This window comes from Halichoerus grypus, chromosome 1 (genome assembly GCF_964656455.1).
Source record: "Halichoerus grypus chromosome 1, mHalGry1.hap1.1, whole genome shotgun sequence".
NCBI classification, from domain to species: Eukaryota; Metazoa; Chordata; class Mammalia; order Carnivora; family Phocidae; genus Halichoerus; species Halichoerus grypus.
The window spans coordinates 195,970,613-195,994,119 of NC_135712.1; the positions used below are offsets into that span (position 1 = coordinate 195,970,613).

The 23,507-nt window shown below is 39.3% G+C and overlaps 1 protein-coding gene across 20 annotated transcripts in view; it reads left to right on the top strand.

Annotated features, from left to right (window-relative positions):
* Positions 1 to 25: 25 nt before the first annotated feature.
* The window catches only part of PBRM1 (polybromo 1), a 116,301-nt gene continuing 92,819 nt past the window's right edge, over positions 26 to 23,507 (top strand). For 6 of the 20 annotated variants that reach the window (XM_036102591.2, XM_078077287.1, XM_078077293.1 and 3 more), the window contains exons 1-5: positions 26 to 149; positions 3,170 to 3,295; positions 4,942 to 5,094; positions 7,828 to 7,925; positions 18,079 to 18,226. In XM_036102591.2, coding sequence (XP_035958484.1) covers positions 3,248 to 3,295; positions 4,942 to 5,094; positions 7,828 to 7,925; positions 18,079 to 18,226 — 447 coding nt within the window. In that variant the 5' untranslated portion in view covers positions 26 to 149; positions 3,170 to 3,247. Of the gene's footprint in view, positions 150 to 322; positions 474 to 2,748; positions 2,906 to 3,169; positions 3,296 to 4,360; positions 4,627 to 4,941; positions 5,095 to 7,827; positions 7,926 to 18,078; positions 18,227 to 23,507 lie in introns of those variants that run through there. The other 14 variants (XM_078077295.1, XM_078077264.1, XM_078077302.1 and 11 more) reach the window with 9 other exon arrangements.

The following is a 23,507-nucleotide window of genomic DNA, read 5'->3' on the forward strand; positions in this document are numbered from 1 at the left end:
CGGGAGGGGTGAGGGCGGTGAGGGCGGCGGGTGCTGGAGAGACGGCAGCGGCCGCAGCCGGAGGAGCAATAGCAGCAGCCGTGGCGGCCACGGGGCGGGGCGCGGCGGTCGGCGACCGCGGCCGGGGCTGCAGGCGGCGGAGCGGCTGGGTAAGGCCGGGCTCGGGGCGGGCGGGGCCGCTCCTTCTCGGCCGGCTGCCGGGCCTTTGTGTGGGCCCGGGCGGGCGGGAGCAGCGGCGGAGGCCCCGCCCCGGCCGTGGGGACGCGCCGGTCGGGCCGGGCGCGCGGGGCGGGGCACGGCGGCGGGCGTCGGGACGGCCAAGCAGCCTTGCCGCACCTGCCGGCCGGGACAAAGGCGCGCCACGGCCCGGAAACTCCTCGCTCCCTCTTTCCCGCCCCTGCGGCTGGCCGAACACTCGTCGCGGGCAGCTTCAAAGCTGTCAACGTTTCCCTTAGTCCCCGTACCAGTGACAGGTCCGGAAAGTCTTTCATTTCTTCCGCAGGTCAGGGCCTCCTTTTTTTGTTGTTTCTTGACGGTTCGGACGCAAACTCAACTAGTGAAAAATTTTTTTTAATTTTCTTTCTTTTTTTTTTTTTTTTTTTTTTTACATTTTCTAGGTGACTGTGTTCAGACCGAATGTTCTTATCAATGGGACTTGTATTTATAGTAAAGCCTAGATATTTAAGTATCTCATGTTTCTGCAGCACCACGAAAAAAAAATCGAGGTTTTAAAACTCTGCGTTTCCTGGTTTTTAATAATTTTCCACCTCTTAAGATTTTTTTTACTGAAAGAAATGTAGTTTTGTTGTGATAGAGCAGATATTGGTGATTTAAATAAGATTGGCAAAATGTAGAAGAAATACTGAAAACCAAATGGCAAATACACAGTATAGCAGATATAGAAATTATTACTATGGTTATAGAACATGTGTTGGAATAAAACATTCTTATTAACTTATATTCCAAAAAACTAGGGCTCCTCAAAAGTGATTTTGAAGTGATGTTTTTCCATTAAGAGTAGTATGATTTTGCTTTATTATTTGTTAACAGATGTCGGTACTTTAAGATTCAAAAGAAGATAGGAAAGTATCTTTTGAAGAAGTATTTCCAATTTAAAACAGTAACCAATGTGTGGATAAATTGAAGGACCTTGATCGCTTTCTTTGGGTTTGGGTGTACCTCAAATATTAATATTCTACCCAAAACCCCAAGATGAGTATATTGTGGTATATATATGATAGGCTATTATCAAGCCATCTAATATCATGTGGAAGAATGTTGACTTGGAAGAATCCTAAGTTAAAATACAAGGTGCAAAATAATACATATGATTTAACACTTTTGTTTAAAAAAATAGGCAACTAAGGCATAGAATAAATACAAAAAGCTGTGAATGCCAATGTTAAGGGTGTTTTTTTCCCTAGAAAGAAGGATTATGGTTTTTTTCTCCTTCAAGTCCTGTTTTCCAAGATTCTTGTTCTAACCGTGTATTACAGTATTGAGTATCACGACAAATAGAGGAGAGTACGAAAAGTTTATAAACTGTCAGCATATACCATATGGGTATAATGAGTCAGTATTTTCCCAATTGCACATTTTAAAAATTATTTGTTAGTATCCACTGTAATTTATTGATTGTCAGACTTTTGGACATGTGACTGTAATCAGTGCCATTTTAAAAACCTGTATTTTATTAGCTCCAGAATCTGTTTCCTCTTCATGGCAAAAGAATTGCTAAAGGGATGCTCACAGTCCTTTTAAACCACACAGACTTTTTTTTAATGTCCCACTTAATGTGTACTTTTAATGTGTTTATTAAAAAGATAAATTGATCACTCATACCAGATACTATTCTTTTTTTTTTTTTTTTAAGATTTTTATTTATTTGTCAGAGAGAGAGCACAAGCAGGGGGAGCAGCAGAGGGAGAGGGAAAAGCAGGCTCCTCACTGAGCAGGGAGCCCGATGCAGGGCTCGATCCCAGGACCCTGGGATCATGACCTGAGCCGAAGGCAGACGCTTAACGACTGAGCCACCCAGGCGTCCCTACCAGATACTATTCTATAAGCTAGAGCTACAAAAATGAATAAAGTGCTATTCCTGTTCCCAGGGAGCATTTAATCCTAGAGTTGAAACTTCTTTGTCCTGCTTTGAAGTTTCAAAGTGATTTCATGAACATTTCACAGTTCCAATAATCTAAGGCAGATATGCACACCTGACTGTTCTCATTTTAGAAGTGAAGAAACAGCTCTGAGAGGTTGTGACTCAAGCAACATCAAACAGATAATTCAAAGTGGAGGACTTGGGACTCACATTCTGGTCTTCTGAGCTCAAGTCCTGTTGCTTCTCCCACCTACCTGGCCACATTGCCTTTATTGCCAAACTTCCAAAATACATTTTAAAACGTGTCCTTTGGATAAGAAAATAATTGAAAATTACCCTTAAGTTACATCTTTTTCTTGTTTTAGCAGAGAAAGTTAATGATTTAAGGCGTTTTGAATAGTGTGTGGTCTAAACTGGTATACGTATACACACCAACGATTTACAGTTTTTTGTCATTTGCTTTTCAGTGGATTATTTCTGAAGGTAATTTTGATCACCTGCTAAAATGATAGAAGGCTTTGTTTTTAATTTTTTAAAATTTGTGTGTGGTGTCTTTCCAATGCTGATAGAACTTTTGGAAAGAAATGTCTTTCTCTGAATTTTTTTTAGGGGGGGAGGAGTTTTCCAGACTCTGTTCACATGAGCCATTCTTGGTTTGTTCCAGCTTGCCAACACTTGGTGTCACATGTGAGCCTTCCACATGTGTTCACTCTCCATTCCAGCTCTGTGATTGAACTCTGCTCTTATTGACTAGGGGGCATTTGGGCAGGCATGCTTCATTCCTGGAATTGACAGTCATTCCATGTGAGTAAAGGGGAATCCCAGTGAGCCATCTTTAAGCATATGAAAAGCATTTGGTTTTAAAATGGAAAGAAATGTCAGGTACTGTTAGTGCCTGAGCCTTTGCAGCAGTTTGGCACAAGAGAACTAATAAGGCTATTTTCTCCAGTTCTCTTATCTTTCTTTAGCAGTTCTACTTGAATGTTTTCTATCTATTCGTACTCATTTTTACTCCTTCTGACCTTTCTTTTTTATTTCCCCTTTCTCTGCCTTGTTCTTCTCTTTCAGTTTTGAATATATTAACACTGAATCAGCACTTCTAAAGCCCTGCCTTCTCCCACTGGCTTCACTTGGCCTTCAGACATAATGAGGAGACTGGCTTTTCGAGGCGCTGGTTGTGCTCTGGTAAAGCTGGTAAATTACTGATCATCTACACCTTTTCTCTTTTCTGTCCTTCCTTGCCTCTTCCCTTCCCTTTTTTTTTTTTAAATTTTGTTAATCCTTCCCATAAAGATTCCCTTGTCATGTTCATCAAATTCACTTGTGTCCTTGTCATAGCTTGTTTACTGAGGTTTGGTCCTTAGTTTCTTCCTCTTAATTGAGGCCAGTTTATCAGCCTTTTATGAAACAAAAAAAAATCAGCAACACTTGGCTGTCCTTGGCCTAAGCCCTTTGACCCTTTTAGCCAGTTGTAGCCAATTGCAAACTAGTATACTGTATAACAAACCAAAGCCTAGAGGAAGGAATATCGTCATGGTAGGCTGTTTTTAAATACCATGTGGACCGTAGTTCAGAGGAAGAGATAGGAGATTCCTTGTTTCTTAGTTGGTTACCAGAATGTTCTGTTTGTTGGTTTGTTTTGCTCCTCCTTTCTGTTCCCTGGAGATCCCCAATTTTTCTCTCTATACCTACTGGCAACCCATTCTTTCAGCTGCTGGTGTCTTAGTTTACTGACGTTGAATGTTGAGTGAAACTGGGATCAGTTTTTTCTTTTAGCTTTGGAGAGAGACCTTTGAAGTCACAGTATACTATTTGATACTGTTGTTAAATTGTATAAGCATTATAGGACCTTCTCAGGTATATACCCTTTCCCTCTAGCTGTAGCAGATCATTTCAATGGTTGCATTTTTTGTGTTACAGTCAAATATGTGTATTTGTAAATTTGTGTTAACATTAGCTACTAGACAGCCTACCTGACAGCAAATATTTATGTGTTTCTGAAAGGCCAACTAGGATCTAAAGGTTCCCCTGTGAGGTACTATTCCAAGTCACCTGCTGAAACTTAAAGCTACGATTTCAAAATTCATGGGGCTAGAATAGCCCGTATAACTGAAAAGGAGGTCAGTCTGATTGACAGAAAAGTTTCAAAATAGTTTTACTACTTTGACATAGGTATGGTAAGTCACATTAAGTGTTTTCCAGGGCTATGTTTTGTGGCCTTCTTTAATGAATGGAGAAAATTCATTTTCAGTGTGTTAATTTTAGAGTTCATCTAAAATGCTAGAAGGTTAATTGTCCTCTGTCCCCTACACTTGGGCACTACTCATTTGCCTCAGGCACTGATTTCTGTTTTTTTCCACATCATGGCCCACCTGGAAAGTGATCAGAATTGTTAGACATACTGGGGAGAACAGATGAAGCTGCTGACTGCAGAGGTGACTGCCTTGGGGCTTCTGTCTCTGAGGCCTGCCTCACTGCCTCAGGGGCTGAGGGATCAATACCTCCACACTGGCGTACCCCTACATGTAGGTTTTCAAAGTCCATTGAGGAGTAAATTTGGGACCAGACGTGATTGGGTCATTCAGACTTGGTGACATATAAATGGGTATACTTTTGTTGAGTTTGTCCTGTCCGAGTTGAAAGTGTAGTATTCTGGTAAGTGAAGGGGCTGAAGCAACAAGGTCCAGAACTTCCACTGAAAAAACTGACAGTTAAGTTTCTTTACAACGGTTAAAATATCCTCCTACATGAACCAGAATCTGGGTAGCAAGTGCCTAGCTGAGGGCTTGGTGGCAGTGTCTAAATTTAAGTATAAGAACATGGCTGATTATTTCTTATAGAAGAAGTTGGATTCCATGGGTTCCAAGAGAAGAAGAGCTACCTCGCCATCCAGTAGTGTCAGCGGGGACTTTGATGACGGGCACCATTCTGTATCCACACCAGGCCCAAGCAGGAAAAGGAGGAGACTTTCCAATCTTCCAACTGTAGATCCTGTGAGTAACTTGCATCACACAGTTTCTCCCTGCTTTTCCTACTCTTCCTTTAATGATAAGCAGTTAAGATACACTTCTTTTTCCTCTGGCTTAATATTCTTAATCTTTCGGGGCGCCTGGGTGGCTCAGTCGTTAAGCGTCTGCCTTCAGCTTGGGTCATGATCCCGGGGTCCTGGGATCGAGCCCCGCATCGGGCTCCCTGCTCTGCGGGAGGCCTGCTTCTCCCTCTCCCACTCCCCCTGCTTGTGTTCCCTCTCTCGCTGTGTGTCTCTCTGTCAAATAAATAAAATCTTTAAAAAAAAAAAAAAAAATTCTTAATCTTTCTTTTATGGAAAGCATATATTTAGCCAACAGTCTTAACAGTTAAAATTTAAGAAATAATGGTGGGTGGAGGGTGGCTGAAATAGGTGAAGGGGATTAAGAGGTACAAACTTCCAGTTATAAAATAAATAAGTCACAGAGATGAAAAGTACAGCATAAGGAGTATAGTCAACAATGTTGTAATAACATTATATAGTGACAGATAGGGATTACACCTACTGTGGTGGGCATTGAACAATGTATAGAATTGTTGAATCACTACGTTGTACATCTGAAACTAATATAATATTGTATGTCAGTTATACTTTAATAATACTTTTTTTTTTTAAGATTTATTTATTTTAGAGAGAGAGAGAGAAAGCGGGGGGTCGGGGGAGGGCTGAAGAGGAGGGAGAGGGAAAAGCAGACTCCACACTAAGCACGCAGATTCTGACTTGGGGCTCAATCCCACAACCATGAGATCATGAATTGAGCCAAAACCAAGAGTCAGACACCCAACCAACTGAGCCACCCAGGTGTCCCCGAGTAATACACTTTAAAAATAAAATAAATATTTAAGAACTCAAAAAAAGTAATTACTCAGAATACATTTAGAATAAGAAATTTGCATAAAGTTATTTCTGTTTTGTTGAAAAGGTATTTTTATAAAAGTGTAATCTGCCAAAGCACTTAATTCTAATTAAAAATAACCAAATGGGGAAAAAAAAAAACCAAATGGGCTTATGAATTCTACAGATCAGAGAGTGGCAGACAGTGTAATAGAAATATGCACAAAAATTTTTTTCTAGTTTTATTGAGATGTAATTGACATATAAAACTATATAAGTTCAAGGTGTACCTTATAATGATTTGACCTATATATATTATGAAATGAAGCCACAATTAGTTTAATATCCATCATCTCCTATAGATGACCAAAAAAAATGTTGTTTTCCTTATAATGAGAACTTTTAGGATCTACTCTTACGACAACTTTCAAATATACAGTAGCAGTGTTAAGTATAGTTATGTTGTATGTTACATTCCGAGCACTTATTTATAATAACTGGAAGTTTATACCTTTTGACCAAAAAAAAAAAAAAAAAAAAACTATTAGTATGTTGCATCATATATCCATTCAAATAACTGTGCTTGTCATGTGCCAAGCACTCGCTATTCTGATGGTTGGGATATAGCCATGTGTAAGACAAGCAATTTTTCATATGGAGCTTAGATTCTACTGTGGCAGAAGCAGAATGTAAACAGATGAACAAATAGATAATAAAGTACCCTCAGCTAATGATAAATGCTAAGGAAAAAAGTTTGGGTGATTTGGCTGCTTGGGCCCAAACCTTGAGGGATTTCTCTGTGATGGGAAGGCACTGGCCCTACAGAGTTCTGGAAAAGGGTATTCCAGGCAGAGGGACCCGATGCAGAGGAGCTAGGTCAGGAATGCGTTTGTTGTGTTGTGATTATAGAAAGATGGTCAAGGGGAGAAGGAGACTGGCAAAGTCTGCCCAGCCACAGTATGTAGTTAACCCTACATACTCCATGGTCAATGTTAGGGGTTTAGATTTTATTCTCTCAGTAATAAGAAGCTCCTCTTTTGAATGATTTTAACCAAGAGAGTGATATGAACTGATTTAGCTTAAGAGAAAAGAACAATCATGAGTAGCATAAATCTGATGAAAGATACCAAGATGTTTAATCAGTTAAATTTTTTTTTTTTTACCCAATGTGGGGCTCGAACTCATGACCCTGGGATCAAGAGTTGGATGCTTTTCTGACTGAGCCAGCCAGGTGCCCCTAAGCAGTTAAAATTATTGTTACTATTTTTTAAGATTTTATTTATTTATTTGACAGAGACATAGCAAGAGAGAGAACACAAGCAGGGAGAGTGGGAGAGGGAGAAGCAGGCTTTCCGCTGAGCAGAGAGCCCGATGCGGGGCTCGATCCCAGGACCCTGGGATCACGACCTGAGCCGAAGGCAGATGCTTAACGACTGAGCCACCCAGGCGCCCCTAAAATTATTTTAAATAAGGAAATATTGTCAGCATATTTCAGACTTGGGTTCCTGTGGGGAACTTGCGGATTTGTCCATTTTCTTCTCTACTTTTTTTTTTTATTTTTTTTTATTTTTTTTTATTTTTTTAAAGATTTTATTTATTTATTTGAGAGAGAGAATGAGATAGAGCATGAGAGGGTCAGAGGGAGAAGCAGACTCCCTGCCGAGCAGGGAGCCCGATGCGGGACTCGATCCCGGGACTCCAGGATCATGACCTGAGCCGAAGGCAGTCGCTTAACCAACTGAGCCACCCAGGCGCCCTCTTCTCTACTTTTTATGAGTATGTTTTTATTAAGGATAATCCTTATACCTACACTGGCTTTCTATTCACGTTTCTGGTGATTTTTTTCGCCTTTTCCTGTGTATAGATTGCTGTATGCCATGAACTGTACAATACCATTCGAGACTATAAGGATGAGCAGGGCAGGCTCCTCTGTGAGCTCTTCATTAGGGCACCGAAACGAAGGTGAGTTGGAAGGTGAGTGGGAGGGATTTGGTCCTGGGTCCACAAGTACAGTATTTGGTAATAGAGTTTTCCTCTGGAAGGAATGGCTTAAAGGATACTGGGGTCCAGATTTTAGTTTTAATTGTCAAGATGTAGTGAAGCATATTTTAAAAAAATTTTTTTATTGTAAAGTACAGCATAAAATTTATACATTTTACATTTTTAAGTGTACAGTTCATTAAGGGTTTATTCATCTTGTTATATAACAGATCTCCAAAACTTTTTCATATTGCAAAATTGAAATTCTGTACCCATTACAAAACTCCTTATTCCTTTCCTCCTGCCCCCAGCCCCTGGCAGCCACCATTACACTTTCTGTTTCTCTAAATTTGACTATGTTCAGGGTCTTATATAAGTGGAATCATACAGTGTTTGTCTTTTGTGACGCTTTCTTTCACTTAGCATAATGGTTTCAATGGTCATCCATGTTGTAGCATATGACAGGATTTCCTTCCTTTTTAAGGCTGAATAATATTCCATTATATGGATATACCATTTTTTGTTTATTTATTCATCCATTGATAAACACTTGAGTTGCTTTTACCTCTTGGCTCTTGTGAGTAATGCTGCAGTGAACATGGGTGTGTAAATACCTCTCTGATGCTGCTTTCAGTTCTTTTGGATATATACCCAGAAGTGGCATTGCTGGATCTTTTTTTTTTTTAATTTTTTTTTTTAAAGATTTTATTTGTTTATTTGTCAGAAAGAGAGAGAACACAAGCAGGGGGAGGGGCAGAGGGAGAAGCAGGCTCCCCGCTGAGCAGGGAGCCCGATGCGGGACTTGATCCCAGGACCCTGAGATCATGACCTGAGCTGAAGGCAGATGCTTAACTGACTGAGCCACCCACACGTCCCGGCATTGCTGGATCTTATAGTAATTCTATTTTTAATTTTTTGAGGAATAACCATACTGTTTTCCATATGACTGTGCCATTTTACAGTCCCACCAACAGTGTACAAGGGTTCCAATTTCTCCATATCCTTGCCACACTTGTAGTTTTGTAGTAAGTTTTTTTTTAAAGATTTTATTTATTCATTTGAGAGAGAGACAGAGAGAGCACACAAGCAGGGGGAGAGGCAGAGGGAGAAGCAGGCTGTCTGCTGAGCCAGCCAGGAGCCCGATGTGGGGCTCAATCCCAGGACCCGGAGATCATGACCTGAGCTGAAGGCAAGAAGCCCAACCATTTGAGCCACCCAGATGCCCCTGTAGTAAGTTTTGAAATCAGAAAGTATGAGTCCTTGTGATGGTTAATTTTACATGTCAACTTGACTGGGCTAAGGGGATGCCCAGATATCTGTGTCTATAAGGATGTCTCTGGAAGAGATTAGCATCTGAATAGGAGACTGAGTAAAGAAGATGGCCTTAACCAGTGAGTTGGGTATCATCCAATCCGCTGAGGCCTTGAGTAGAACAAAAGGGGGAAGGAAGGATGAATTAGTGCTCTGAGAGCTGAGACATCCATCTGCTCCTGCCTTCTGATCTCAGAGCTCCTAGTTCTTGGGCCTTCAAACTCATGCTGAACTATACCCCTGGCTTTTCTGGTTCTCTGGTAGATGACAGATCCTGGACTTCTTGGCCTCCATAATCACATGAGCCAATTCCTGTAATAAATCTCATATGTGCGTCTGTGTGTGTGTATATACATATATGTCTGTTTGTGTATGTATCTCTTTCCTATTGGTTAAGTTTCTCTGAAGAACTCTAGTACGATCTTCCAATTTTGTTCTTTTTCAGGATTGGTGGCTATTTGGGGCTCTTTGAAATTCCATACGAATTTCAGGATGGATTTTTCTGTTTCTGCAACAAATGCTATTGGGATTTTGATAGGTATTGCATTGAATCTGTAGATAGCTTTGGGAGTATTGGTGTTTTAAAAATATGTAAGTTTTCTAATCTATGAACATGGGCTAACTTCCCATTTATTTGTGTCTTTACCTTCTTACAGAAGTGTGTAGTTTTCAGTGTACAAGTTTTTCACCTTTTTGTTTAGGTTTTTTGTAAGTTTAATTCTTTCTGATGCTATTGTAAATTGAATTGTTTTCTTTTTGGGTTATTCACTGTTAGTGTATTGAAATGCAACTGATTTTTGCATGTGTTAATTCTGTATACGCAACTTTGCTGAATTCACTTATTCTACCTTTTTTTTTTAATCTTTAGAGTTTTCTGCATATGAGATCATGTCATCTGTGAACAAAGACAATTTTACTTATTCTTTTTCAATTAGGAGGCCTTTTCTTTTTGTTGCCTAATTGTTCTGGCTATGAATGTTGAAAAGAAGTGGTAAGAGCAAGCATCCTTGTTTTGTTTCTAAACTTAGAGGAAAAGCTTTCAATCTTTCACCATTTTGAGTATGATGGTAGCTGTGGGCTTTTCACATATGGTCTTTATTATGTTGAGGTACTTTCCATCTATACTTAATTTCTTGAGAGTTTTATCATGAAAGTGTATTGAATTTTGTCCTATTCTTTTTTTGCCACAGTTGAGATGATCACTGAGTTATTTTCCTTCATTCGTTACTGTGTGATGTATTACTTCATCAATTTTCGTAGGTTGAATCATCCTTGAATTCCAGGAATAAATCCCTCTCGTTTATGGTGTATAATCCTTTTAATATGCTGCTGAATTCATATTGCTAGTATTTTGTTGAGGATTTTTGTATCAGCGATCATAAGGGGTGTTTGGTCTGTAGTTTTCTTGTAGTGTCTTTGCTGGCTTTGGTATCAGGGTATTGGTGGCTTCACAGAATGAATAAGTTTTTCCTCCAATTTTTTGGGAAAAGTTTGAGAAGGATTAATGTTAGTTCTTTAAGTGTTTGATAGAATTCACCAGTGAAGCTATTATTAGATCTAGGACTTTTCTTTGCTGGGAGATTTTTTTTTTTAATTAAAATTTTACATTCCAGTATTGTTAGCATACAGTGTTAAATTAGTTTTAGGTGTACAATGTAGCGATGCAACAGTTCTGTACATTACTCCGTGCTCATCACAATAAGTATACTCTTTAATCCCTGTCACCTTTTTCATCCATCCCCTTACCCATCTCCACTCTGGTAACCATCAGTTCGTTCTTTATAGTTAAGAGTCTCTTTCTTGGTTTGTCTCTCTCTTTTTTTCTCTTTTGTCATTTGTTGTTTTTTAAATTTCACATATGAGGGAAATCATACAGTATTTGTCTTTCTATAGCTTATTTCACTTAGCATTATACTCTCTGGCTCCATCCACGTTGTTGCAAATGGCAAGATTTTGTTCTTTTTATGGATGAGTAATATTCCATTGCATATGGTATATATATACCACATCTTCTTTATCCATTCATATATCGATGGACACTTGGGCTGGTTCCATAACTGGCTATTGTAAATAATGCTGCAATAAACATGGGAGTGTATGTATCCCTTTGATTTTTTTTGTATTTTTTGGGTAAATACCCAGTAGTTTTGCTGGAAGATTTTTGATTACTGGTTTAGTCTCCATACTAGTTATAGGTCTATTTGGGTTTTCTCTTTCTTCATACTCAGTTTTGTTAGGTTGTATGTTTCTAGGAATTTATCCATTTCTTCAAGGTTATCCACTTTATTGGCATATAGCTGTTCATAGTATTTTTTAATAATCCTTTTTATTTCTGTGGCATTGGTTCTAATGTCCCCTCTTTCATTTCTGATTTTATTTGAGTCTTTTTTTTTTTTTTTAGTTCATCCAGACAAGGGGTTTGTCAATTATTTGATCTTTTCAAAAAACCACCTCTTAGCTTTATTGATTTTTTTTTTTCTGTTTTCTGTTGTGTTTTTTTTTAATCTCTGCTTTGTATATTAATTCATTCCTCCTGCTTGTTTGGGGTTTATTATGTTCTTCTTTAGTTCCTTAAGAATGAAGCATATTTTTAAAAATTACTTGTAGTCTTTAAGATAGCAGTGAACTTATAGCTATTATCGTTAAAAGGAATCAGTTTTCGAAATATACAGAGGCCACAATTATTATTTTCATTTGGCTTTTTTTCTTTGTCCCCGTAATTTTGGGTTTGACTTCTGTTGTCCAATGGAGCAAAACAAATTACTGGCCCAGTATGCACATTGCACACACCTCCCTGTAGAGGCTGTGTTCTCCCTGACTAGATCTTCTTTCCACTCTTGCTATCAAAATAACATCACTGTTTCCATCTAACTCTGGCAGTTGAAGTTATTCTGAAAACATACATAAGTGTGGTAGACAGAATAATGACCCCCAAATATGTCCATGTTTCAACCCCTAGAATCTATGAATATGTTGGATTACATGCCAGAGAAAAATTAAATTTCTTACTTAACTAACTTTGACTTGGAGAGATTATCCTGGATTATCTAGATGGGCTCAGTGTAATCACAAGGGTCCTTAAACAGGGAGGAGGGAGGCAGAAGAGTCAGAGTCAGAGAGGGACTTGAAGATGCTACACTCCTGACTTTGAAGATGGAGGAAGGGGGCTGCAAGCAAATGAATGCAGGCAGCCTCTAGAAGCTGGAAAAGGTGAGGAAATGGATTCTTCCCTAAAACCTCCAGAAGGGATACCAACACCTTGCTTTTTAGCCCAGCAAGACCCATTTGGGACTTCTGTAAGATAATAAGTTTGTGTTGTTTTAAGCCATTCAGTCTGTAGCTGTTTGTTACGGAAGCTTTAGGAAACCAAGACAATGAGTTAAAGATTTAGATTAATTCGTGATTGTTGATGCCACAGTGGGTAATGAACAAGCTGAAGGTTGAGCTGAAGTCAGACTTTTCACCTCACAGAGCAGAGCCATTAAGAATGCAGTGTCAGCGTCCTGAATTAAAGGATGTAAATTAGTCATGGTTGGAAAAGAAGGGCTCTTTTTATTTTTTTTTTATTCTTTTTTTTTTTTTTTTTTAAGGTTTTATTTATTTATTCATGAGAGACAGAGAGAGAGAGAGGCAGAGGGAGAAGCAGGCTCCCAAGGAGCAGGGAGCCCGATGTGGGACTCGATCCCAGGACCCTGGGATCATGACCTGAGCTGAAGGCAGATGCTCAACCATCTGAGCCACCCAGGCGCCCGAGAAGGGCTCTTTTTAAAATGAGCTAACTATCTCCAGATTTCAGTTGGTTTATCATAACAGTCTTTTAAAAGTTGTCATTTAATTAGCGTATGATAATAAAATATTTATTGTTTACCACATGCTAGACACAGTGTCAAGCACTTCCTTATATTGTTTAAACTTGAGAAGTATTATTGTGGTTTATAGATGAAAACTTGCACAGATTCTCAGAACTACTAAAGGATAACCAGGGTACAGACTCAAGTCTTTCTGATTCTAGAGCCTGTGCTCTTAACTGGTATGCTGTAGAGAGGAGCAGCATCATACTGGAGTACACAAATCTTTCGTAGAAAAGGACTACCCTCTGCTGCCTGCTTGCCACCAGCAGACTAGTCCTGAGGGGTGGAGGATACAGGCCTTGGGGTGCTAGAGCACTGTCTTCTAGCCTCCAAGTTGTGGTACCCTATGAGCACTGATTGCCCTGCCCCAGTGCTGTGCCTGAGGGCATCTCTACCCCTCTGTGGAATGTATATGTTTTCTTAAGAGTTTGTGGGAAGCTCTAATGCTCAGAGCTACACAACTGTGAATCTCTTTTTGAGACTTTGTTTTGATTAGTATATTAAGCTACTTGTGCTAAGACATCCAAATTAACAATGGTTGAAACAAGAAAAATTATTTTTTCTCATATAAAAATTCTGTTCTATGAAGTCCTCAGGGCCTAGGTACTCTCTCTTTCCTCTGCTGTCCTTGGGATATCACTCCTGTCTGCATGGTCTGAGATGGCTCACCACCATAGCTGTCTTCCAGCCCTCACCTCAGGATAAAAAGAAGGCATGTTAAGGATGTGACCTGGATATGGTACACTTCAGCTCTTGTATTGGCCAGAACTTAGCTGCAGCAAGGCTGGAGAAGATGCTCTTTAGTAGTCACACAGCAGCTCAGAATGCTGCCATCCTGGGGATAAGGGAAAATGAGTTCGGGGGTAGCCAGCAGGCTCCGCATATCAGGCCCACTGTTTCTCACTTTTCTGGTTAAAAGTGTCAGTTGTGGTTTGGCTGTTCTGCGGCCGTATCATGGCAGGGCGCCCTCGGCTGCTGTTGAAAGAGAAAAGCTATTGTGCAAGAACGTGCACCGCATAGTCCTGTTTGTGTATACATATGTGTGAAAGTCTGAAAGAATACTAATAGTGCTTTTATCTTGGGATAAGTAGGGACAGCTTTTATTATCTTATGCTTTTCTGCATGTTGATTTAAGTGGGAGAAATTAGTAGAACTCTTTCACTTTGAAAAGGGGAGGCCCTTGTTTTGACCTTATCACATAGGGAATGTTGAGATCCTGATCTCCCTTTTGTCTCTGTGGTGAGTCTGAAAATGTTTGTGAAGATCCCTCTCACAGAGCTTCTGGGAGAGAGTGTTCTTCCTAGGTACATGTCCTCCCCCAAGCCTGAGAGGCTGCTGAGGTCCAGCCTCAGCAAGGAGCAGTGGACTGTGGCCCACCAGGCCCAGGTGGAGAGAGCCATTGTGGATATCAGGTTAACAAAGCCCTAACGCTCACCCTGAGAAAGTCCCTTGGCATCACTGACAGCATCGACATTAGGCCTGGATGGTCCTTTGTTATTACTCACTAAGACCTTTATGTTCCTGTACTTTCTCCAAATAGCAGAATGATTACTCCTTTTATCCCCTCATACTTAATTTCATAGTTCACTAAAATCATAAATAGTTGATAAGAGCTTTAAAAAACTCTATTTTTCCTCTTCTTTTCCCTTCCTGAAGAATTTAATCCAAAAGCCATTAGGTGAGACTGAGCAAACTTGGCATCTGCCGGGAAGACAGGTGGTGGGGTGTTGGGAGAGAGTTGTGGATAGTAGCAATATCACATCATGGAGTGTCAGAGCCTGGGCATGGTAAACGGGGTTTATGTTGAAGGACTTCCTGGCACAGTGTGTTGGGGCCTAATTAGGTGGAGGGAGGATGACGTCCATGTTGGGGGTGTAGTGGTGGCAGTGGCCTGTCATGGGTGGGGTAAGGATGGCATCCACATGGGGTGTGGCCTAGCCCAGGGCAAGGGGTCATAGCCTTAGTGAGGGGAAGGGAAGCATTATGGGGTGGAGGTAGACAGCAGCAAGAGGAGATTGGTTATATACAGGAGACCAATCATGTAAGTAAATATATTGTGAATAATAGGACTCAGGCTTCTCATTATCTGAGAAAGGGAGTACAAATAGAGAAAGGAAACTAGATTGAACCCTGTGGTATACGATTAGAATAGGAATTGTTTGTGTGAATTCATGGTTCCCAACATCTGTAGATAATAGAAATGTAGATATAAGTGAGTATATGTCTATCTCCATCTTTGTCCGTTGAGACAGACTGGGAGCAGTAACACACCGGTATACTTGAGCACATCCAGCACCTTGGACTTCGTTTTTATTTTATTTATTTATTATTATTTTTTTAAGATTTTATTTATTTGTCAGAGAGAGAGAGCACAAGCAGGGGGAGTGGCAGGCAGAGGGAGAGGGAGAAGCAGGCTTCCCACTGAGCAGGGAGCCCGACGTGGGGCTCAATCCCAGGACCCTGGGATCATGACCTGAGCCGAAGGCAGACGCTTAACCGACTGAGCCACCCAGGTGCCCCTGGACTTCGTTTTGTTTTTTTTTTTTTAAAGATTTTATTTATTTATTTGAGAGAGAGAATGAGACAGAGAGAACATGAGAGGGGAGAGGGTCAGAGGGAGAAGCAGACTCCCTGCTCAGCAGGGAGTCCGATGCGGGACTCGATCCAGGGACTCCAGGATCATGACCTGAGCCGAAGGCAGTTGCTTAACCAACTGAGCCACCCAGGCGCCCCCTGGGCTTCGTTTTTAAATACCATTTACCATGCAAGGAAATGGCTGGGGGAAATGGTTGATTTTAAGGGCAAGGAGGAACCTGTAACATCTTAGGCTGCCAGAAAGTAAGCAGATGTTCAAAGAGTGATGGGAACATGTCAGAAGCACATAGAGAATACAAACCATCTTGAAAGGACTCCTCCTGGCCCAACTTCGAGCAGCTTGAGCATCAGAATAATTAACGTAATGGGTTTTAATGACTTCCAAATAGGAATCCAGGGATCCATATTGATATAAATAAATGAGTAAATGGATTAGGAATGGACTTTTACATAGTCTGGAGGTACCGCTCTGTAAAGTATAGGGAGAAAAACAGTGACTTGCTCAGTTGAGAAACTTGGCAGACACCACTATAATCAAGTGATCAGAATGAGCCTTGCCTAAGTACTGGGACAAGTTGAAATCATGTGCCTAACCTGATAGGATACAGTGTGACAAACGTAGCATCATTTCTGTCATAGTCCTGCCGAAGCATAGCCTGCATTTATTCATCAGGAAAACAGACAAACTCTGTTTTATAGGGACACCCTATAAAATAATTGGCCCATAAGTTATTCAAAAGTATCAAGATCCTGAAAGTTGAGGAAAGACTGAGGACCTGTTTCAGAATGAAAGAAACTGAAGAAGTATAACTAAATGCAACATGTGATTCTGGACTTGATCCTTTGGGTATAAAGGACAATTTTGGAATAGTTACAGAATGAGGATTAAATGGTGGTACTGTATCAGAGTCAGTTTCCTGATTTTGATGGTTGAGCTGTGGTCCTTGTTCATAGGAAATACTAAATTATTCAGGGGTGATAGAACCTCATGTCAGCAGCTTACTTTCAAATGGTTCAGAAAAACATGCTTTATATTATTCTTGCAATTTTTATGTCAGAATAAAAAGGTTTTAAAAATTAAATATATTCTCCATATATGGCTATAACATGTCATCCAAGGTCCCAAGAGAGATTAATGCCTTAATGACATGATATTTTTTGTATGTAATAATTTATTTCTTATACCTCTAGAATGGAGTTAACTTGGGGGAGAACTGAGAGAAATGGTCACTGAAATAATTTTTCAGGAGGTTTACTTGTCTCATGAAATTCCATTTGAAAAAAGCCAGAAGCGGTGATGGGCATTTAAGGAGGGCAAGTGCTGTAATGAGCACTGAGTGTTACATACAACTGATGAATCACTGAGCTCTATGTACCTCTGAAACTAATAATACATTAAATGTTAATTAATTGAATTTAAATAATTTCTTTTCAAAAGAAAAAAGCCAGAGAGAATAATAATAAACATCCATTAACCCAAAACCCAACTTAAGAAATTATCATTTAGGGGCGCCTGGGTGGCTCAGTCATTAAGCGTCTGCCTTTCAGCTCAGGTCATGATCCCAGGGTCCTGGGATCCAGCCCCACATCAGGCTCCTTGCTCAGCAGGAAGGCTGCTTCTCCCTCTCCTGCTCCCCTGCTTGTGTTCCCTCTCGCTGTCTCTCTCTATGTCAAATAAATAAAATCTTAAAAAAAAAAAAATAAATTATCATTTATAACCACATTTGAAGTTTCCTGTGTGACCCCCACTATCCCTCCCCTCCAAGAGATGATCACTATCCTGGATTTTTTATTTATCATACCTATGTGTTTGTTTTTGTTTTTGTTTTTAATAGTTTGGTCATGTTTATTTATGTTTTACACCCTTTTATCTTTGGTAAGCTCCTTGTGCCAACGACCTCATCTTTCTCCTCTGTAAGTTTAGTAATTGATATTAGAGCAGTATATATAATAGGCACTTGATTGTACTTGGCAGAAAAAGTTCTGTGGTCACTAAGTGAAGAGACAATCCATTTTGTAAGTTTGTAAAGAGCTTTGAAACGTGAATCTGTTTTCATCCACTATTGAACACCACAAAAGGTAAGTTATTTTCATTTGCGGAAGATGCCAATGACATTGTTTTAGTGCAGGTGCCCTAAATCTTTAAATATTTAGCATATAAATGACCATCACAGATGTTAAGTTAGGTTTTTGTGTTGCTAATATATACTTAGAAAATGGCTTGCATATGCACCTTGCTTTTGTTACTCTTTTAGTTCTAATGGAGTAAATCTAGTATGTTTTATCACTTGGAATGTTGGACATTACCACAAGTAGTTTTGAAATATAACTTTATATGGGCTTTGGACTAACACCTTTTTTAAAAAAAATTATAACAGAAATCAACCAGACTATTATGAAGTGGTTTCTCAGCCCATTGATTTGATGAAAATCCAACAAAAGCTAAAAATGGAAGAGTATGATGATGTTAATCTGCTGACTGCCGACTTCCAGCTGCTTTTTAACAATGCAAAGGCCTATTACAAGGTAAGAAAGCATCACATTTGGAAGGTATCCAATTTGATAATAGTTTGGCTTTTTAATTTTTATCAGTTTAGTAGTGTAAGTAGTGCGGTTTGAGTTTCTTACTTTTTTTTTTTTTTTAAGATTTTATTTATTTATTTGAGACACAGAGATAGAGCATGAGCAGGGAGAGAGGCAGAGGGAGAAGGAGAAGCAGGCTCCCCACTGAGCCAGGAGCCCGATGTGGGGCTCGATCCTAGGACCCTGGGATCATGACCTGAGCCGAAGGCAGATGCTTAACCATCTGAGCCACCCAGGCGCCCCTGAGTTTGTTTCTTTTAAGAAGGACTGAAGATTTGTATAGCATGTACCATTTTTGTTTCTTTTGTGTCTGCTCAAATCTTTTGTCCATTTTTCTCTCGAGTTGTTTGTCATTTTCATATTTATTTCTAGAAGTTTTTTTATATATTCTAGATACTAATCCTCCTTGGTTATATTTGTTACAAGTATCTTCTCCCACTATGAGGCTGTTTTCATTCTTTATGGCGTCTTGATGAAACAGAAGAGTATTTTAACATAATCCAATTTCTTACTCTTTAACTTTGTGGTTTGTCATTTGTGTCTTGTTTTCAGAAATCCCTCTTATCCAAAGATTATAAAGACACTCCTATATTTTCTTCTAAAAGTTTAATAGTTTTGTCTTTCACATACAAGCCTTTACGGCAGCTCAGGTTGGTTTTTGTGTCTTCTGTGAGGTAGGGTTCAATTTTGTTTCCTAAAAGGGATAAGCGGCACCTTGAAGTGGCCACATCCTCTTCACAGTCATGTGCACCAGCAGTGCTCACAGCACTTCCATGTCCTCATGGTCCCTTTCCAGCCCTTTAGTCTGTTCCTTTTGTTTTGCCAAGTTTAGCTGTTACTCGGCTCTTTTATTCTTGCCTTAATTATTATGGCTTTATAATTCTTTATCAGGTAAGGAAAGCACTGGTTATTGATTATTCTTGGTCCTTATACATTTATATGTTATGTTAAGTCAAGCATGAAAAAAATTGTTGGAGGTTTTATTGGAATTGCATGGACTCTGTGGATCAGTCCTATTTTGGAGAATTAACGTAATTGTGATACTGATTATTCCAGTCTTTGAATTTGATGTGTTGTCTTTTTAAGGCTTCTTTAAGTTATTTTAGCAAAGCTTTAGATATTTTTTTATTAAGAGTCTGCAAAATGGAAAGTGTTATTAGATTTGTTCTTAATACTGTGTAATATGTGTATGTATATATATATTTTTAATTGAGAATAAATTCACAGTCTTTATTTTTTTGGCAGGTGCCAATTCTTTTTTTTTTTTTTTATGTTCAATTAGCCAGCCTATAGTACATCATAAGTTTTTTTTTTATTATTATTTTTTTTTTAAGATTTTATTTATTTATTTGAGAGAGAGAATGAGAGAGAGCACATGAGAGGGGGGAGGGTCAGAGGAGAAGCAGACTCCCTGCTGAGCAGGGAGCCTGATGCGGGACTCGATCCCGGGACTCCAGGATCATGACCTGAGCCGAAGGCAGTCGCTTAACCAACTGAGCCACCCAGGCACCCCATCATAAGTTTTTGATGTAGTGTTCAACGATTCATTGCAGTTGCATATAACACCCAGTGCTCATCACCACACATGCCCTCCTTAACACCCATCACCCGGTTACCCCATTCCCCCACCCCCTTCCCTTCTGTCACACAGTCTTTTAAAGTGTAGATTCAGGGGCGCCTGGGTGGCTCAGTCGTTAAGCGTCTGCCTTCGGCTCAGGTCATGATCCCAGGGTCCTGGGATCGAGCCCCGCATCGGGCTCCCTCCTCCGTGGGAAGCCTGCTTCTCCCTCTCCCAGTCCCCCCGCTTGTGTTCCCTCTCTCTCTGTGTCTCTCTCTGTCAAATAAATAAATAAAATCTTTAAAAAAAAAATAAATAAATAAAGTGTAGATTCAGGGGTGCCTGGGTGGCTCAGTTGGTTAAGCGTCCAACTCTTGACATCATCTCCAGTCTCGATGTCAGGGTTGTGAATTGAAGCCTGTGTTGGGCTCCACACTGGGCATGGAGCCTACTTTAAAAAAATAATAATAAATAATAAAGAAAGCATAGAATTCAATAAATTCAGGGTTTTTGGCATATTCACAAAGTTGTGCAAGCATCACTAATACCTAATACCTAACTCCAGAATATTTTCATTACCCCAAAAAGAAAACCACACCCATTTCCCCTCCTCCCTGCCTCTGACAACCACTAATCTATTTTCTTGTGGATTTGTCGTTCAGCACATTGTATATAAATGGAATCAAATACTATATGGCCTTAGGTGACTGGCTTCTTTCACTGAGCAGGTCTTCGAGGTTCATCCTTTTTGTAGCATGTATTAGTACTTCATTCCTTTCTATGACTGGATAATGTGCTATTATATGGCTGTACCACACTTTGTTTATCCATTTCCCAGTTGATGGGCATTTGGGTTCTTTCTACTTTTAGCTATAAAGGTGCTATAAATTTTGTGACTATGGCAAGGGTGCTGTTCATTGGATACAAGATTCTGTGTGTGTCCATCAGACCTAGCTTGTTAATTATGTTGCTAAAATCATTTATATCCTTACTGAATTATCTGTACAAACTATTTACCAAATGAGGTGTTTTAAAATCTCTCACTCAGATGATGGATTTGTCTGTTTCTTCTTAATAACTCTGTTCATCTTTTGCTTTATGTATTTTAAAACTCTGCAACTGGGAGCATACAAGTTTAAAATTGTTATATTGTCCTAGTAAATTGAGTTTTTTTTCCATTATGTAGTATCATTAGTAATATCTTTTGTTTGAAGTCTGTTTTATCTGATATTAATATAGTTCTATCAGCTTTTATTTTTGTGTTTATCTAGTTTATTTTTTCCCATTCTTTTCCTTCAACCTTTTCATGCTCACGCATCCCTTGCAAACAGCATATGCATGAATTTCTATTAATATACAGGTGATAATCTTTTTACCTGGAATTTCATCTCTTTACAGTTTTAGTAATAACATTATGTTCGGATGTATTCCCGTCATCTACATTTCCACTTTATCTCATTTTGTAATCTTTTCTCTTGTTTTTCTTTCTGCCTTCTTTTGGTTTCATTTTGTTATTCCCTCTTATTTTCTCTATAATTTGGGGGTTGTAAAATCTGTTGATACCTCTTGGTTCTTATTCAAGAAGCTTTAATGTGCATAATTAACTTACCAAAGTCAAAAGTTTAATCAGCATCTTAAACCTCCTTCTAAACAATACAAAGACCTTAGAATAATTCAACTCTGATCTATTTATGCTACTGATGTTTTGAATTTTAGTTCTGTCGTGGCAGATTTTTTTTTTTTAATTTATTTTGGGGGCGCCTGGGTGGTACGGTCAGTTGAGCATCGGACTCTTGATTTTGGCTTGGATTGTGATCTCAGGGTCCCTGGATCAAGCCCTGCATGGGCTCTGTGCTCAGTGGGGAGTCTGCTTGAGGATTCTCTTTCCCTTTCTCCCTCTGCCCCTCCCCCTGCTTGCATTCTCTCTCTCTTTCTCTCTCTCTTAAATAAATGAATCTTTAAAAAAAAAAAGATTTTATTTTTAAGTAATCTTTGCACCCAACATGGGACTGGAACTCACAACCCCAAGATGAAGAGTCATACACTCCACTGACTGAGCCAGCCAGGCACACCTGTTGTGGCAGATTTTTAATCCCATAAAATAATGTTTCTGTTTTATTTTTTTTTATTTTTTTTAATGTTATTGTTTTATAGATAGTATTTGTTTATATTCACATTCTACTTTTTTTTTTTTTTTTTTAGTTTATTTATTTAAAGTAATCTTTACACACAACATGGGGCTCAAACTCATGGCCCTGAGATCAAAAGTTGCATGCCGTTTTGACTGAGCCAGCCAGGTGTCCCTATTTTTTTTCTTTTATTGCCATCAGGAAGTCCTCTGTCAATATAATTTTAGTTCCTTTAAAGGTTAGCTATATTTTCTTTCTGGCTGTCTTTGGTGTCTTGTTGTCTCTTTGTTCTACAGTTTCACGGTGATGTGTCTAGATATGAATGTCTTTTTATTAGTATAGTCTGGGAATTATAGGGCTTTCTAAATCTTTGGATTGATGTTTTCCATCCTCTCTGAGAAGTTTGCAGCTGTTCTGTCTTTGCATGCTGCCCCTGCCGCACTCTCTCTCCTGCTAGAACTCTGGGTGTTCTGTTAGAGCCCTCTCACATCTTTGTCTCTCCTAACCTTTCATATTCCCCTTTTTAGTGCCTGTGTTGCTTTTTAGGTAATTTCTTTAGTTCTTCCAGTTTTCTTTGAAATCTGCTCTTAAACCACGCTATTAAGTTCTTACATTTTAATATTTATATTTTTCGTGTTTTGGAAGTAGTTCCTTTTTCAGGGTTTCCTGCAATTTGCTTATATTTTTCAATCCCATTGTTTCTTTAAAAATGTTCAACATACTTATTTTTCATTCTGTGGCAGACAATTCCAATATCTGAAATACTTGCATGTCTGATTTTGCAGTTATTTCTGCTGGCTTTCTTCTGTGTTTCATGAATTTTAACCTTGAGCTCATATTTCTTGGAACTTGATCTCTAGAGATTGTTTGAGGCTTAGATTGAAGTTGGGTTCATTCAGGGTAGTGTGTTGCTTATCCCAGGCACCTGGCCTGTCTTTGTTAGGGCTAGCGTATGATGAAGAGTTCTCAGAGGAGATTCATCCCATGCCTCTCCTCTCCCTGCAGTGCTATGGTTTGAGATAAGCACAAGTTGAGCTGGGTGGAGGTTGAGGTGGGTAGTGTTGTTCCCGGGCATCACAGAAACTGAATTGTTTTTGAATTCCCACTTACGTTGCAACTGTGGCCTTTGGAGTCCCAGCTTCTGGTGGGCCCTGCCCTTTATATCCTGTTCTTGCAGCCTCAGAGAACCTTGAAAGCTAAAGCTTAGGTTTATCTTGTCTTACAAAAGCCCTTGAGTGAATGTCAGCTTCAGTGTTCTGCATGGTTATCTGGGTTCCTGCTTTTACTCTATTCTTGCTCTTTTGAGCATTGCTTTCTCCTTATTGGCAGCACCTGGATGCATTTTGAAAGTTTTGTTTTTATTTATTTATTTTAACATTGCTTCCAGCATTGCTTTACTGGAAAGTTTCAATTAGAGTTTATCCCTGTTATACTTTAGGAAAAGAAGTCTTTAAATAAAGTAGTAAATAGCTTAAAAATAGAAGTAATATTAGAACAATCATTAGCTTATATCCTTTACACTTAAAGCCCTTAAACT